Source organism: Podarcis muralis, chromosome 1, assembly GCF_964188315.1.
Source record: "Podarcis muralis chromosome 1, rPodMur119.hap1.1, whole genome shotgun sequence".
NCBI lineage: Eukaryota > Metazoa > Chordata > Lepidosauria > Squamata > Lacertidae > Podarcis > Podarcis muralis.
The window spans coordinates 42,495,118-42,511,956 of NC_135655.1; the positions used below are offsets into that span (position 1 = coordinate 42,495,118).

The 16,839-nt window shown below is 44.3% G+C and overlaps 1 protein-coding gene across 1 annotated transcript; it reads right to left on the minus strand.

Moving 5' to 3' along the window:
- Positions 1-347: 347 nt before the first annotated feature.
- LOC114593859 (prolactin-releasing peptide receptor-like) lies at positions 348-16,651 on the minus strand. The gene is made up of 3 exons (XM_028722696.2): positions 16,297-16,651; positions 5,892-5,957; positions 348-3,863 (listed from the first exon to the last, which is right to left on the minus strand). The coding sequence occupies exon 3, from the start codon at positions 3,835-3,837 to the stop codon at positions 2,716-2,718; it is 1,122 nt and encodes a 373-aa protein (XP_028578529.2). The 5' UTR covers positions 3,838-3,863; positions 5,892-5,957; positions 16,297-16,651; the 3' UTR covers positions 348-2,715.
- Positions 16,652-16,839: the final 188 nt, after the last annotated feature.

Here is a 16,839-nt window from a genome sequence, read left to right on the forward strand (position 1 = left end):
TATCTGGGTGCTGCAAATCTTACCTAGCCATCCCCTTTATATGAAATAAATCAATAGGCACCTGCTTATATCTAATCCCTTTGAAATGGATTTTATTGAGCTGTTACTAGGAGAGGTCGTTTCAATATGTGGCCAGCTTACAAAAACAGATACGGACTTTGCTAAAAAAATAACCACATACCTTTTATCAAGCTGCAGGAGAAAACAACATGCTGCCAATTCTGTGTATGTTTATTCAGAAGTAAATCCCACTTGCTCAGTAGGATTACTCCCAGGTAAGTGTGCATAGGATAATGTGAACACTTTGTCTTTGATGTGCTCCTGTTAAATAGGCCTTAGTGTTGCCGGGGGGGGGGGGGGGGCAAAATGCTAAACACTCACTGAAGAATCTTAAAACTCTACTGAGGCTAGTGGAAGAGATATAAGCAGTGCTCTTTTTTTCCCTTAAAATGTGTTTAGGAGTACATTCTGTCTGAGACTTAGGAAACACCGTGACAGGAAAAGAGGCTGCCATTGGGGGTAGCAACAGAACTGATGATTCACCGTGCTAGAGAAGAAACTATTTTTTTTTTTAATCATTAGCTTCTTCTCCCGTTAGATTCACAAAATGTTTAGGGATATGCGCACCCCTGCACACTCCCAGAAAAAAGTACTGGATATAAAAATGCTTCACTTTAGTTGTATATTTACAAGCATGAAGATTGCAAGTTCTGTAACCCAATCCTAGGCATGATTAAGCATAAGTAAGTCAAACATTGTACAGTGGTACCTCGGGTTACATACGCTTCAGGTTACATACGCTTCAGGTTACATACTCTGCTAACCCAGAAATAGTACCTTGGGTTAAGAACTTTGCTTCAGGATGAGAACAGAAATCGTGCTCCGGCGGCTTGGCAGCAGCAGGAGGCCCCATTAGCTAAAGTGGTGCTTCAGGTTAAGAACAGTTTCAGGTTAAGAACGGACCTCCAGAACGAATTAAGTTCTTAACCCGAGGTACCACTGTAGCTCTTTCTTATAAGGAAGTGCTGCAGAAATTCCGCCCTCACCCAATCATGCCAGTTGCTCTTTTCTGCAACTTTCCCAGCTCTACGATATCCTTTTGGGGGTGTGGAGATCAGAATTGAAAGCAGTATTCCAAATGTGGCTTTGCCACAGGTATCTATATGGACATTACAATATTGGCAGTTTTCTTTTCAGTCTCTCCCCTGGTAGTACCAGGAACAGAAGTTGTTTTTTCCGCAGCTGCTACTTGCCAGATCTGACCTCCTCACTGAGCTATCCATTGACCAAATATATATTTCCCAGTTAGTCACCGCCAGTTCAGACTGGATCATTATATATGTGAAGTTTGAGTGGGGGGCATTTCTGCATCATTTTACACTTAGATCTTTCCTTTTATTGCCAATCTACGTATACACTTGCAGAACTTTAACCACAAAGCTATAGCAACAATAACAGTAATTTTAAAATAGAATTTCCATTTCTGAGAAGGTATTTTTGTACATGCTATTTGGACTTAGAAACAATTCCAGCAAAGCCATAATTTAGAATAAAAGTTTTTAAAGGGCTGGGAGAATATTGGAGTTTGTGGAATTTCCTATCTCTTGAATAGGAGTTAATGGTCCAAATACATTGGTGCTGTGGTCTAAATATCTACGTAATTGGCTGCTCTTTACAGTGTATTTTCCCTTATCCAACTTTATTTCAGTTTCTGACATGCACATCACATTGTCACAATAATTATCTTACTTTTAAAACTGGCACATTAAGACACTAGCACAGTGTGACTTAATTATTCCCATTTAGTTCACTTACTTGTGAAAAATAACTTGGATGTAATGCATGAATTATAATTACAAGCAACATTTTGAATGTTCTGCATGGAAGTGCAATATATACATCCACATCTGTTCAACTCTGTGACAAAGTACGAGGGGGAAAACTGGAGTTCAAAGCAAGCGATTTCTATAAATTTGGCCCTATAGCCCTGACAACATGGGTTCAGCTTTTACCAAATGCACTGGTCCACTTTGCAAGTACAAAAAGTAGTGTGTCTTCTGCCAATGATATGTTCGGATGCTGATTCTGAATGAACATATATAACAGCTGCATTTCTCAGATTAGCTGGCTCTGCTTCTTCAGCCAAAAACCCCATCTGCTGGTTTTGCAATCCGTCCTCCACTCCCAGTAATGCCATTTTTACAGATCTGGAACCTTTTTTTAATGGAGGGCACTTCCTTATCTTTATCTATTTATTTATTAAATTTGTATACCGCCCTTCACAGGGCAATTCACAACATGAAAATACAAAACGAGAACACAGAATACATAACAGAAAACACAAAAACCAGCTAATAACCGCCCCTGCCCCCTTTACAGGCTGTACAGACTACAGGGCAGGTATGCACACAGGAGTAGAGGCTGATGGGACTGCAGAGCCAAGGAGCTGTCCGTTCAGCACCAGCATCATTACAGCTTACCTGGATTACAGGGCTGGGCTGGGGCAGGGAGGAAGAGAGGGCAGGGCAAGGCAGGGCAAACCCAATAGCAGGAGCTCTGCAGTGCCTGTGCATCCCCAACACCAACCAGGTAAGTTGAATGGATGCCAGTTTCAGGGGTCCACCACACCAGCTGCTATGGACCACACATTATACAAGCTGAGAGCAAAGGTGCTCCATACACCTTTGACAGTAGTTTGGCTCTTATATTTCTCTCTTATATTTGTAGGGCTGCTGGGTTTGAGCTAAAAGGAAACTTCTCTTGCAGCGCTATTTTTTCGCTGTGGCCCACAGGATGATCTGCCAAAGTGGAGCAGGTATTCAGCCGGGAAGCCTTGCGGCACATGGTGCTTGACCTCTTCCTTTGATGAAAGTAGTTGCTAATGTGGAGTCGGAACTTGTTGTGGAGGGAGGCATAGATGAAGGGATTGAAGCACGCAGAACTCATGGCCACCACATGACAGGACACTTGAATGACGTTGACATATCTCTTGTCTAGGACGACAAACTCCTCGTCTATATCTATGATCAGATTAACCACCTGAAGAGGGAGCCAGCAACAAGCAAAGCACATGACTGAGATGACGAGGATCCGGAAAGTCTTTTGCTTCTTTTTAGTCCATTTCTCTTGGCCGTGGTAGGCAGCCCCTGGGACGCTCCTGTTCCGGAGGCGATAAGTAATGGCGCAGTAGGAGATGGAGACGGCAGAGAGCGGGAGCATGTAGGACAAGAGGAGCATCAAGCAAGAGTACAGCCACCTCTCAGTCTTGTGGTGCTTCCAGAATTCTTCGCAGATGATCATGTCGTGGCCAATGCTGTTGAGATCCAGGTAATGGGTGTGCATGGATGTGGGGACTGAGACCACGATGGAGAGCAACCAAATGAAGGCCACAATGTAGGCACAGGACTTGCATCTGACCCTTTTGCGAATGGGGTAAGCGACGACAATATACCGGTCCACGGCGATAGCAGTGAGGGAGAGGACGGACACAAACACAGTGGCCACTTGCATGAGGGTGACAAAGTAGCACATGAACATCCCAAAGAGCCACCCGCGAATCTCAAAGGCGTACGAGGCAGTCAGCGGGACACAGAAAATGCACATGATCAGATCGGCGGCTGCCAAGTTCCCAATGAGGAAATTGGTGGTGCAGTGCAACTTTTTGGTGGTACCAATGAGGAGGAGGAGGAGAAAGTTCCCTGTGCAGGCCACCGTCACCAGGATGGCGTAGAGAGGAATGAAGAGTGGCTTCAGTTCAAAGAGAAGGTCCAGGCCAGTGAAAACGGGAGTTGAGCTATTGGAGCAGGAGTCGTTGAGGAGCTGGTTGTCCACTGCCATGTTGGTTTTCCCTTGTGACGATGCTTCTGCAATAAGATAGAAAGGAAAGTTAGGTGGGAGGGGAAATTTATGAGATGTGGGGGACTGTTACATTCAGAGCCAATCTGCACACAGAATTCTTCTCCCCACAGTTCACAGTATGTTAAATATCACTGGGAAATGGGGATAAGTTGTAGGTAAAGGTATAGGTAGAGCAGCCTTTCTCAGTCTGGTGCCCCCCAGACATTCTGGAGTAAAACTCCTATCAGAGCATGCAAAACGTCTATATAACACCAAGTTTGGGAAGACTGTAGCAGCATGTGGCAAAGGGATGTGAATGCCATGCCTAAACTTCCAGTCCCTATCTTTAAAATCCCTGCACATCTTAGCCTTCGTCTTCTATCACCCTTAGCACCTCCCACTCTTCATAATACATCCCTTAGAAGTCCTGAGCAGATCACATTTCATTGCGCCTCTTCTAAGTTTATTCCCTGCTCCTCAGGCATCTTTACCTTAAGCACTTTTTCTCCCAAAGCTATGGAGTCCTTCAGGAATTCTTATTTGCAACTGTAAAAGTGTCCTTAACTTCTGTCTCTCCTCATCTTCTTTCTCCCGCCTACCATCTCCAATGGCTAATCCTGTGTTGCAAATCAATTTCGGGTTGAGACTTGTTTTGTATTTTATGTTTGAACAGTGATGGGCATCACAGCTGGTCTTTTAAAAATAAACACTAAATTGCAGGATTACACCCATGATGGCAAATTAGAAAGTGGCACCCTTTCACGTCTTATTTGTAAAGCCTTGTGTCATTTTATCTTTGCAGCAGCTTGCAGATACTGTTTGCCAGCTCCAGTAGTTCTTTAAGAGCGCTTATCCCGTGTCCTTCCTTATCTGAGCATTCACAGCATTGCATTGTAGCATCTCCGGTCCATCCACTCTCAGGACTTTAATCTCCTTTCTGCTATTCAGAACATGACCCTGGTCTTTTATTTGCCATGCTCTTCGGCTATGTCATGGTCGTGCATAGTTTACAACTGGGAGAATAAGAAGAAATGAACATAGGCTAATGCAAAGAGCATTTTCATTCAGTGGCTGATGTCCACTGATGACATAGAATCTCTTGAGGCAAGAAAAGTGTTGACTGGAAAAAGCTTTCTTCATTAGTCCCACCACCCCCTGCCGTCCTTGATCATTGTGTCTTTTTTAAAGGAAGTTCACATGGTTCCCACTGTGATGCAATTTAGCCACCAGTCAAGGGTATCTTAGTTTCCCCAGGCTTCTATTCCACTTGAACTTCTCCCTTTTTAAACAGTTGAACTCAGCTGTTGTTGCTGTGTTTGATGCATTTTGCGGGTGCTAGCTGTGTGTGTGTGTGTGTGTGTGTGTGTGTGTGTGTGTGTGTGTGTGTTAGTTATGTTACATATTCATATTATTTGTCACCTTAGGAACTCTTGGGAGTTGAAGATGCAGGGTACAAATGTATTAAATTCAATAAGTACTGGTTTCAAGATATCACTGAAGAGCAGTGTTAGAAACTGAGATATGAAAGCTAGGAGCTAAAATGTCACCTTAAACCTAGGTTATGGGTACAACAATGGAATGTCTAGGCACACTTTTTTATATAAAAATAATACAAAGTAGAAAATGAATGAACTGCAGCTAAAATATTATGTTCATTTTTCACATGGTCTGGTCCTTCCCCTGTGCCTAGAACAATGGGAGTTTCGAATACTGCTGAAGAGCTACCTATCCTGTGCTCCCAATTTCTCCATGTCTTCTGTACCACGTTCAGATGCTCTGTAATTAGCCATCATGTTGCTGTCTAGCTTTTAAAAGCTCTCTTCAGCCAATTCCATTCTGCCTTCTTCTCCCATATCCTGAAAGTCTCTTGCTCTCCAAAAACCCCCCTGCTCATTTCCACTTGCTGATGCATGTGCCTGAAATCCCCTTCTCAGCATAACACCTCCCTCCCTCCCTCTCTCTCTCCCTCCCTCTCTCTCTCTCCTCCCTCACTCCCTCGTTCCTTCCTTCCCTCTCCCCCTCCCCGCCAGGTCAAACCCTTTCTTGATACTCACCTTTTTCTATGAAGCCTTTGGCTTAACCCCTTGGTCTTCGTTTAGTGTGCATTCATACATGATGGCCTGTGTGCACATAAACAAATGGCACCAGCAATGTCAATAGTGTCATTTATATGGATTTAATAAGAATTAGACTGAATTAGACTGAATTAGACTGGTGACGCGGGTGGCGCTGTGGGTAAAAGCCTCAGTGCCTAGGGCTTGCCGATCGAAAGGTCGGCGGTTCGAATCCCCGCGGCGGGGTGCGCTCCCGTTGCTCGGTCCCAGCGCCTGCCAACCTAGCAGTTCGAAAGCACGTCAAAGTGCAAGTAGATAAATAGGGACCGCTTACTAGTGGGAAGGTAAACGGCGTTCCGTGTGCGGCTCTGGCTCGCCAGAGCAGCGATGTCACGCTGGCCACGTGACCCGGAAGTGTCTCCGGACAGCGCTGGCCCCCGGCCTCTTGAGTGAGATGGGCGCACAACCCTAGAGTCTGGCAAGACTGGCCCGTACGGGCAGGGGTACCTTTACCTTTACCTTTTAGACTGAATTTACAAAGGCTGCTTCACCCCAATGACAACCTTCCATTTCCAGTTAATGTTACAACTATTCTACTGCCATCCGATATAAAATGAACTTTGCAATATGTAAAACAAATGCATACACATCATCCTCATGCCATTTAACTGTATTGCTTATTCCCCCCCCCCCTTGTTTCAACTGCAATCAGTACACCATTATGGGTACAGAGCAGACTCACAGAGAAACAAGGAGGGGCTGCCTTTGCACCATCCTAGTACTTGCCTGGTCTGCTCTCCCAAGTCAGCGTGTGTGTGTGTGTGTGTGTGTGTGTGTGTACTGCAATTGTTGCTTGATCTGTGTATCATCTGGTTACAGGTAAGGGTGTTTGTGCTATTTGTAATGGAAGTTGGTGTTTAATTTCTGCCGCTGGGGTTGAGGTGTGGTCCACTGCCCACCTTACTATAACAACAGGCCGAGGGCTGACCCCCCAAAGGGGCTGACCCCAAAGGAAACCCTGGGCCAGGGGTGCGCAATGCTGCCAGTCAGGCTATAGAAGTGTAGGCCAAGCACTGCATGGGACACTTTGGATTGGGACAACTATCGGGCAGTTGCTTTGGGGGGAAGGTAGTGAAGAGGGCCATGGCGGGGCAGCTGCAAGCATTCTTGGAGGGCACAGATTATTTAGATCCATTCCAATTTGGAGTCAGGCCTGACCATGGAACTGAGTCAACCTTGGCTGCCTTGATGGATGACCTTTGCAGATAGTGGGATGGGTGTGTGTGTGTGTGTGTGTGTGTGTGTGTGTGTGCGACCTTGCTCCTCCTTCTTGATCTCTCCTTGACATTTAATAGCCATTGCTTGTGGTCTCCTCTTGGACTGGCTCTGGAGAACGGGACTCGGGGACACTGTATTGCAGTGGTTCCAATCCTATTTTCCAGACCAAATCTAGAGAGTAGCATTGGGAGAGCTTCTATATTTTGTTTATGGGTGATCCTTGCACCAGGCAAAACCATTCCCTTGAGTGGTTTAGGAGTTGGAACACTAATATACCAGAACTATAAGGGAAGGGCGTTATATATCCACAGTTTCCCACACCTGGTGAATAATACATTCCTGTTGATACACTTTCAAAATATTACTATCAGTTGGGAACATAAGGCATTCGCCTGCCTTCCACTGAGTCAGCCCATTGGTTCCTCTATTCCAGCATTGTCTACCTAGACCTTCCGGTGTCTCAAGCTAGAGTATTTCCTAGCTCCACCTGGAGTTTCCAGGGATTGAACCCAAAGTTCAGCAAAGTTCTTCTGAAGCTCTGCAAAGTACATCAAGAGATCTATCATTCGCTCAGTTGGCCACTTCTGTCTTCAGTATGATTTCTCCTTCTAGAACATTATTCAATACATGTTTTTATGTATGTCTTTACTCAATAGGGGCTCCATCCATAATGATCTAGGGTAGCCTGCTGTGTAGAAATGGGTGACAGATTGTATGGCCTCACCTTTGGAGCTCTGGCACCTTTTCATTTTGGTGTTAATTGGATTTGGCAATTAGCAGGATATAAATTGTACAAAGGCTTGAGGTCAAAAACCAGGAGGGAATGTAGACCAGCTTATCCTGACAGAGTTTTATCCTGCGGAAGGACTAGCTAATAATCTCTAGTTAGGAGCAGCTCTTGGTTCAAAACAAACCAGATCAATAGTTGGCATAACCAGAGCAGTCTTCAGGGGCATCATTTTAGTTTTCAACTCGGGAGGGAAGATATTTCAATAGGGGGACAATATTCACAGCCAGCTTTAAAGGTCTCTTTCACTATATTCAATTTTAAACTGCAAATAAAAATCAGTGCATTTTGAGATTGTGTTGTAATTTCCATTTACATCTTGTCTAAGAAACAATCACACATGGACAAATAAACCTGCCCTCCCTCTGTCTCTCCACACATAGCACGTTTTACCACTTCAAGATTGGTGCTATACCACACAACCAGTAACATAGAAATTGGGGGTGATAGCATTCATTGTTAGGGTCCAGGGACAGGGAAGGGGGATACACAAATGGTGTGCTTTGGAGTGACGGTGAAAGCAGGGTGCTGATTCCTAGCACTGGCATTGTTGGCCAGATTGGAAGTGTAATGACAAATTACCCCAGCATGGGGGTGGGGCTGCGGGGTGATGGCCCCAGGCCCATTTTTCTCAGGAGAGCTGCTCATGCCGCCCTGTCAGCCCTGTGTCGCTTTGTGAGGCTGAGATCTGATCTGAACAATTCTCCCGGCGAATCGTTCAGATCAGATCCCAGCCTCGCAAAGCAGCTGGTGCCATTCCGGAGGCATCAGCGGCGAGGGCTGAGCTGGCACGGCAGGCTCCTTTCACCTTCCATGCCCCACCCCCCTGGTGCACGCACATGCCCCTGGGCGCCAGCAAACCATGCTACACCACCAACCCCGGTAGCATCTGTGATTAGATAGGCCTATGTCTCCTTTGAATAGGAAGGAGAGGATACCAGCCATTGAACTTCTGAGACCACTACAAGGTAAGTGATACAGATGTCCTGTGCAGCTCTACCATCACTCCTGCATTCTATAGCTGGCAGTTACTTCCACAACATCTCTGATGGAATATCCTTGGAAAAGGTAGACACTCCTATCTCCAATGACACCTGGGCCCTTCATTCAGTGAAGTTACCCAGCTGTGAACATGGTCTAGCTCACTCTGGTTTTACAATGTTCCCCTGCCGGCTTCGCTGATATACCGGAGACCAGACATGAGCATATGGCGTAGGTAAGATCCTCCACTTTATAATTGTCAGCTTTATAATTGCCTCATTTTACAGCAGTTACATTGAAAACAGCTTATGCTGAACCTCAGATCCAATTACACTCTGATTGATGGCAACTCCTCTCTTCTCTTTCTCTCTCAAACCTCTTGGTGCTTTTTCGGAGTGGTTTAGATTTTATTTCCCTTCTCTGGAAAAAAAAGGAAGTTGTTGTTTTGACACTGAAAATCTTCTAGCATTTTTCATTTCTATGAAAAATTGTGTTCTTTGTCTTCCATTCACCAGAGATTGCAAGAAAATTTGCAGTTAACATCCCTATGAAATTGGCAAAATGCCCATACTCTTAAGATGAGCTGCTGAAATTGAAGATTTATCTGCAAGATTTATCTGCAACCTATACTTATAGAATGGCTGTTGTATGGAAATTGGAGGGTTAATTAAGTTTAGATCCAGTTTCTATGTATAGTAAAACAACAACAACCAGGAATATGGATTGCTTCCTCCTCCTTGACGATCACTCATAGCTGAGTAAGATTGTCTTCCATGAACATGGTCTTAAAAGTGAGTCCATAAGTGATTGTGGAGGCCAATTCTGGATCCACACATCCTTCCACAGTGAAGAAATAGGCAGGAGTTGATCTTGGTGAAGGTTTGCCAAACGTGCCTTCCTCTTAGCATGTCTCTCCCTTTTGTCCTGTGTCTGAGCGTCTTCAAAGTCTGTGATACCTTTGGTAAAGGCTGTTCTCCAATTGGAGCACTCGCAGGCCAGTGTTTCCCAATTGTCAGTCTTTATACTACATTTTCTGGGATTTGCCTTGAAAGAGTCTTTAAGCCTTTTTTGTTGACCACCAGCATTACGCTTTTCATTTTTAAGTTCGGAATAGAGTACACAGTTGCTTTGGAAGACAATAATCAGGCATCCAAGCAACATGACCAGTCCAACGAAGCTGGTGTTGAAGAATCATTGCTTTGACACTGGCAATCTTTGCTTCTTCCATTACACTGGCATTAGTTTGCCTGTCTTCCCAAGTGATGTGTAATTTTTTTCAGAGACACCGTTGGTGGAATCTTTCAAGGGGTTGGAGATGGCGTTTATAAGTGGTCCATGTTTTCTCTTCATCAAAGACATGGTCACAAGCTTAAAATTTTAAAAAAAGAAGCTGTGGTGGCATCCAAAGGCTGGTAGCATTGTGCAATTGTCCCACTCACCACCAGGGTCCAATCCCAGCATTTGCTTTTCATTCAGACAGGGCAGGGACGTCCAACCAGTAGATCATGATCTACAGGTAGATCCCCGGCTGATCCTGGTAGATCGTGTGAATGGGTGGGGTATAAATATATTATTATTATTATTATTATTATTATTATTATTATTATTATTATTATTATATTATTATTATTATTATTATTATTATTATTATTATTAGGTCACCCAGCAGTTGCATGTGGAGGAGCGGAGACGCGAACAAAATATTATGAACTGAATGAGAATCCTCACAGCGGAAACACCTATAGAGCCAAAATAAGGATATAGCACCACAAATGAAGAACCACCATATACGTTTATGGGGGTGGGGGAGAGAATTATTGCGTAAATAAAGCCATCAATAAAGCGAGCGCGCACACACCCATCCCTGTGTGATTAGTTACTCTTTGAATAATAGCTTGTAAAATTCAGGTTTTAGATTCCACATGATGAATGCCAGAATGCTTTTTTGTTGGGTAAAGGTAAAGGTAAAGGTAAAGGTACCCCTGACCATTAGGTCCAGTCGTGGATGACTCTGGGGTTGCGGCGCTCATCTCGCTCTATAGACCGAGGGAGCCGGCGTTTGTCCGCAAACAGCTTCCAGGTCATGTGGCCAACATGACTAAGCCGCTTCTGGCAAACCAGAGCAGTGCACGAAAACCAAAGGCTGGTAGCCGTTTATCTTCCCACCGGAGCGGTACCTATTTATCTACTTGCACTTTGATGTGCTTTCAAACTGCTAGGTTGGTAGGAGCTGGGACCGAACAACGGGAGCTCACCCCGTTGCGGGGATTCGAACTGCCGACCTTCTGATCGGCAAGCCCTAGGCTCTGTGGTTTGGACCACAGTGCCACCTATGTCCTTTCTTGTTGGGTAAAGGTAAAGGTACCCCTGACCGTTAGGTCCAGTCGCGGACAACTCTGGCGTTGTGTGCTCATCTCGCTCTATAGGCCAAGGGAGCCGGCATTTGTCTGCAGACAGCTTCCGGGTCATGTGGCCAGCATGACTAAGCTGCTTCTGGCGAACCAGAGCAGTGCATGGAAATGCCACTTACCTTCCTGCCAGAGCAGTACCTATTTATCTACTTGCACTTTGACATGCTTTCGAATTGCTAGGTTGGCAGGAGCTGGGACCGAGCAACGGGTAGGTGTAAGAAAACAGGAAAAAACAAATTGCCTGGAGAAAACAGCAGTGAGGTTGTCATCCTAAATCCATTTGCATCATTTCTCTGTGTGTGACTGGACTCCAGGGACTGACTACAACTCGGATTAGTAGCTCTCTGCCAAAAAGGTACAATATGAAACAAAGCTGAGGATCTGCCAATTTGGAGTATTCCATATCTTGCCACAAGGAGGAGTAAAATGTCCACTGAAAGAAAAGCATTGGGGAACTGATTTTTTTCGCAAGGAATAGTGAGTTGTATTCACTATCCAAAGCTTTGCTGGGGAAGAAAACTCCCAGTCTATGCCAATGAATAATAATGAATTATTATTATTATTATTATTATTATTATTATTATTATTATTATTATTATTATTTATACCCCGCCCATCTGGCTGGGCTTCCCCAGCCACTCTGGGCGGCTTCCAACCAAATATTAAAATACAATTAATACATCAAACATTAAAAGCTTCCCTAAACATTATGCATTATGATGTTTTCCATCTGGGGAAAAGTTAGAAATGTGTGAATGGTTTTTAATAGGCACTCTAATAAGCAGTGGCTTCTTTACATAGCCAGGAATAACATGGATCCCATAATAGATCTGCTTGTCGGCTCCTTCCGAATCTTCCCCCCATCCCACTCCTGATACCAGCACTCTGGGGGTGGTGAGTGCAACACTGGAAGGGGATCAGAGCAATTCTGCAAAGTGAAGCAGAAGAGGGGCTGATTGTAATAGGGGCTTGTGAAAGGAATTTCACATGGAAACAGTTCCAATAAAGGGTGAGGGATTGGTGAAATGTGGGGAGGAGGCAAGAGCATGAGCATGGCCAATAAGCACACATGTTGTGGGAGGGAGAGATTTTCCATGCATGTGAGCAAGAAATCAAACCTTTGTTTCCTTCACTGCAATACATTTTCTTAACATTCTATGCTGTTTCCTACATCCAGACTGGTCCTGTTCAGTAGTGAATTCTGAGCAGATTGACTGAATGAGGATGACAAGAGTTTACAGTGCAATCCTAAGCATGTTCACTCAGAAGAAGCGCCTGCTGAGTTCAATAGGACTTACTTTCTAGAAAGAATGCTTGGGACTGTATTTTCCATGGGTAAGTCCTACATTTGTGTTGACCACATGCTAATGTAAGCAAAACCCAATCTAACATCTCTACTGGCTTAAATGTGCAGTTTTACTTCCATGTTCCATCCGGCATCGGTGATGTTCTCACATTCCACATCAGCAACAATCAGTACATCAATGTGAGATGCTTTTGGATATCTGGCGTGGAAACACTATAAGGAGCATGCCTCCTCCTGTAAGCAGTTTAGTTCATTTCTTTTCCTTCCCTCAGTCAAGCAGAAACATGAGTGTGTTAGCTCCTGTATTTGAATGGGAAAGGGTTTTTACAGGGAGTTGTCCTGGTATCTGCTTACATAGGATCAATAAAATGTGTGTTGCTATTACTTCTGTTGTCCTGTGTGCTGCAAAATGCACAAGGAATCAAAGCAGATTTGCTTTATGTGTTATATTCAACTTATGCATGGAAGCAGGGCCAGATTTAGGTTTGATGCGGCCCTAAGCTACTGAAGGTAATGGGGCCCTTTATATGTCCAGCTGTCCGATTATATGGGACTGGCAGAGATGACTGGCAGAATTCGAGACCGGGGGAAAGAGGCGGTGGATGAAGATTGGAACAAGTTCAAAGTTTATCTCAAAAACTGTTGCAATTTGGAAAATTAGGGGCTCAGGGTAATAAGAGATAAAGAACTACAGTTGTATTAATAACTTATGGAAGTTAAATTTATGAAATATATAACAAGTTTATTGCGAAAGGGTTGCTGAAAAATCTTGAAACAAGAATGCAGAAAAGGGGTGGTATGGGGAAGTCGATTTTCTGTTTGCTTATGTTTATGTTTTTGTTTTGTTTCTTTTTTACTTATGGGAAACTAATAAAAATTTATTTAAAAAAATATATATATATATGTCCAGCTGTCCTTTGTCAACAACAAATTGTCACTGTTTTTTTGTGTTGAATATATGCTATATGGTAATTTATGAACTTAATAGGTATCTAAAGCCATTTGCACATAACAAAATATATATATTATCATAAAATACATATTTTATGTAGGCACCCTATATATAGAAATGAGCAAACCAGTGATATTTTAGGGAGCAGGCTAGCAGGCGGGGCCCATCACTTACATCACAGGAGCCTACGCAACACAAAACACTATTGCTGTATGTAGGTTTTATTTTATTTGTTTTTTATCTTATATTTTGGAAATGTACATCCAGGTGTTTTTTCCTTTAATTCTGTTTGGGGGCCCCCAAGAGAATGGGGCCCTAAGCTATAGCTTGTTTAGCTTATACATAAATCTGGCACTGCATGGAAGATACTGTACATAGGAACTAACACCCAAACTACACATGCACTATAGTCAGACATGTGAGGGCTTTAAAAATGTGTATGTATTGGAAGTCATAGCTGCGTAGCAGACAAACAATCTATATCTATATACCAAGATAGGACTATCACATGCTAATATCTACAGATATGTTTCATAGTTATTCTGACTTGGAAGTACTTTCTGTGCAGGAATTGTGTGACTATCAAAGTGCCCTGAGTTCCATTAATTATTTGCTCACAGTTGAAGTTGCTTGCATGGACATAAATGCAAGGATTACTCTTGTGTCTGCAGGAATCTAACCAAACTACACAAATCCTCTTAAGGTACTGACTAAGATGAATGCTTCAAACATGACACCAATGTTGCCTTGGGCTCCTTTGGCAGGAAAGGTTGGGTATAAATGTAATAGATAAAATAAACATAAATGTGATAAAATAGTGTTTTGCCCTGATTTTAAACCCCCTCAGATTGCAGGTGGGTGTGATTGCAGGAAGAAAAAAAATGATTATTTGCCAACAAGAAGATGGATCACCTTGTTTCTGCTTCCCAGCCTGGTTCATCAGGATTCTCTTCCAGGTGGTGTGCACAGCAACCTGCAAACATTTTATTTACAGAGTTCACTCAGCCTTCCATCAGTAAAACCAACTTTGTATTCTTACCACGTTGCTTGACCATTTCAAGGGCACTTGCAATAAAGATTGTGCTGTCTGTTAATAGATCCTGGATTGGAGCATATCTCTTTCCCTTCTGATTCACTGCTAGGGAGACCCAAGGCAGCCTCATGTCATTCACACACACTCTTTGTCACCTGAAGATAGAAAGCTGCTGGGTAATTGCCCTTCTCATTTCAAAAGGTAGTGTGCCAGCAGCATGACAAAAGAGGGCACAAAACCTATCAGGATCTGTAGAATGTTAATTAACATCACGACTTTTCCCAGTGGACTTTTTCTATAGAGAAAGCACTTCAGCTATAAGAGAAGGCAGGTAACCCACATGAGCTTTGGCCAATTCCAGCTGCTTAGCATGCAAGACACAGCTGCTTAGTAGCAAGACACAACATGACAATAGGCACTTTCCTCCTGCAGGGTAGTGTTTTCTGTGGAGGGAAAGTGTAAGGTGTGGTGCAGCTCTTCACCCTCCACTCCCCAGCCCTTGCCACCAACGGGTGGGCAGAGGGCATGCAGTAGGGATCTCCACAGGGGGCGCCTGGTTCTGTGTGCCCGGGGCAATGGCCCCCCTGCCTCCCCCCCACTATGCCAATGCTTGGAGGATTCAAAATACTTCATGCTGGTGTAGCATAGTAGCTTGTACAAAAACAAGTGGGGCAGTGGCTCAGAGGCTGAGGCTGCATATACACGCCATACCTTTAAAGCACACTCAAAGCACACATATATGCAGGCCTTTTTTTCAGCCAGAACTCACTGGAACTCAGTTCTGGCACCTCTCAGGTGGCTTCCATTGACACTCTTAAGAGAACAAGGAAGGTGTTCATGGTGAATTCTGGCACCTCATTTAAAAGGGTGGTGTGTGTCTTTAGCTACATTCAAGAGGTGCCAGACTCTAATCTTTCCTCTTCTGTGAACTCACTAGGTGGCTGTTGTCACTCACACTCACCAGCCTCATCAACCCCCCACAAAAACAACTACAGTATGGGGAATAATAATATTGACAAACCAGTGGTGAGAACAGGGCAATTAGCTTCTGTTCTAATAAGATGCTTGGCAATTCCCACCCACACAATCCATTATTTCACTACAGATCTGACAGTCCATGATTCAGATTTCACCTCTGCTATTAACTCAGCCTTAGGCAACCTACTCTTTAACCCAGAAACGTCTCAGTCTGCAATGTGGAGAATACTAACCTACCCTATAGGAGATTACAACTAGATAAGGCATGTGACGTAAGCACAATTAATAATTATCATCTATTATTGTTATTGTTACTATTGAAGGATTTGGGGAGAGAGAGATGTGTTTGAACCCCTCTCCCCTGCTCCCAAATAGGTGACTCCAAGGAACTTGAAACAGGCAACTTGAAAGAATGAAGAGAGAATAGCTAAATGCCCCAGAGAGCCCCGGGAGAATTCAGGGCACTCACATTTGTTTGCTCTCTGAACTTCTGTGGTCTTCAGCGATAGTCACACGCACCCAGCCCTGCCACGTTGCTCACCATTCATTCACTTGCCGCTTTAATGAATCCCGGACACTTATCTCGATCCTCAGTCTAAGCTCAGGACTGAGATTTTTGCGCACAGAGTCACGCTAGGGGAAAATAAGTTATAAAAATAAAAAAGTAAATTTCCCAAACCTTTTCCTCCTGCCTTTAGGCTGCTGGCTCTTTCTTCTCCGCGAAGGAACACTTTAAATCCCCTTGAAGTAGAAGGAGAGCCACAAGTGGCTTTTCGGCAGGCGGTTAAGTGTCTTCTGTAGATCAGTCTGGAGCTACTGCGAAGACGCGGTTTCTTAACAGTGTGGTGGCTGCTCCCCTCTCTGCCCCCCTTGTCTTTCCGATAGATGTTTCAGAGAAGATTCAATAGCCTTCCTGGGCTCTGGGCTCGTCCCTTTGCTCCGCAGCATCGTCCAGGCTGGATCAAGAGAGCCCCACGGGGAGCTGTCCGCGCCTGGTGGTGCTGAAGCAACGCGCTCACTGGCTCTGCCTTGCAAAGCGAGCCGCAGAAACAGACCCTCGCCCCCCTCCAACCGCCGTCTTTTATTCAAATCAGCGAGCTCCTCTTCTCCTCCCACTTCATCCCCTTGCATCAAATTTTATTCCGCCCTTACCGGAGAAGAAGGGTGCTTGCGGCGGCAAAGAGAGGTCGCCTGCTGTCATGACCTCTTCCTCATGATCCGC

What these genes read in the sequence shown, in the direction of transcription:
- LOC114593859 (XM_028722696.2), bottom strand. Translation starts at nt 3,837, where the DNA reads ATGGCAGTGGACAACCAGCTCCTCAACGACTCCTGCTCCAATAGCTCA.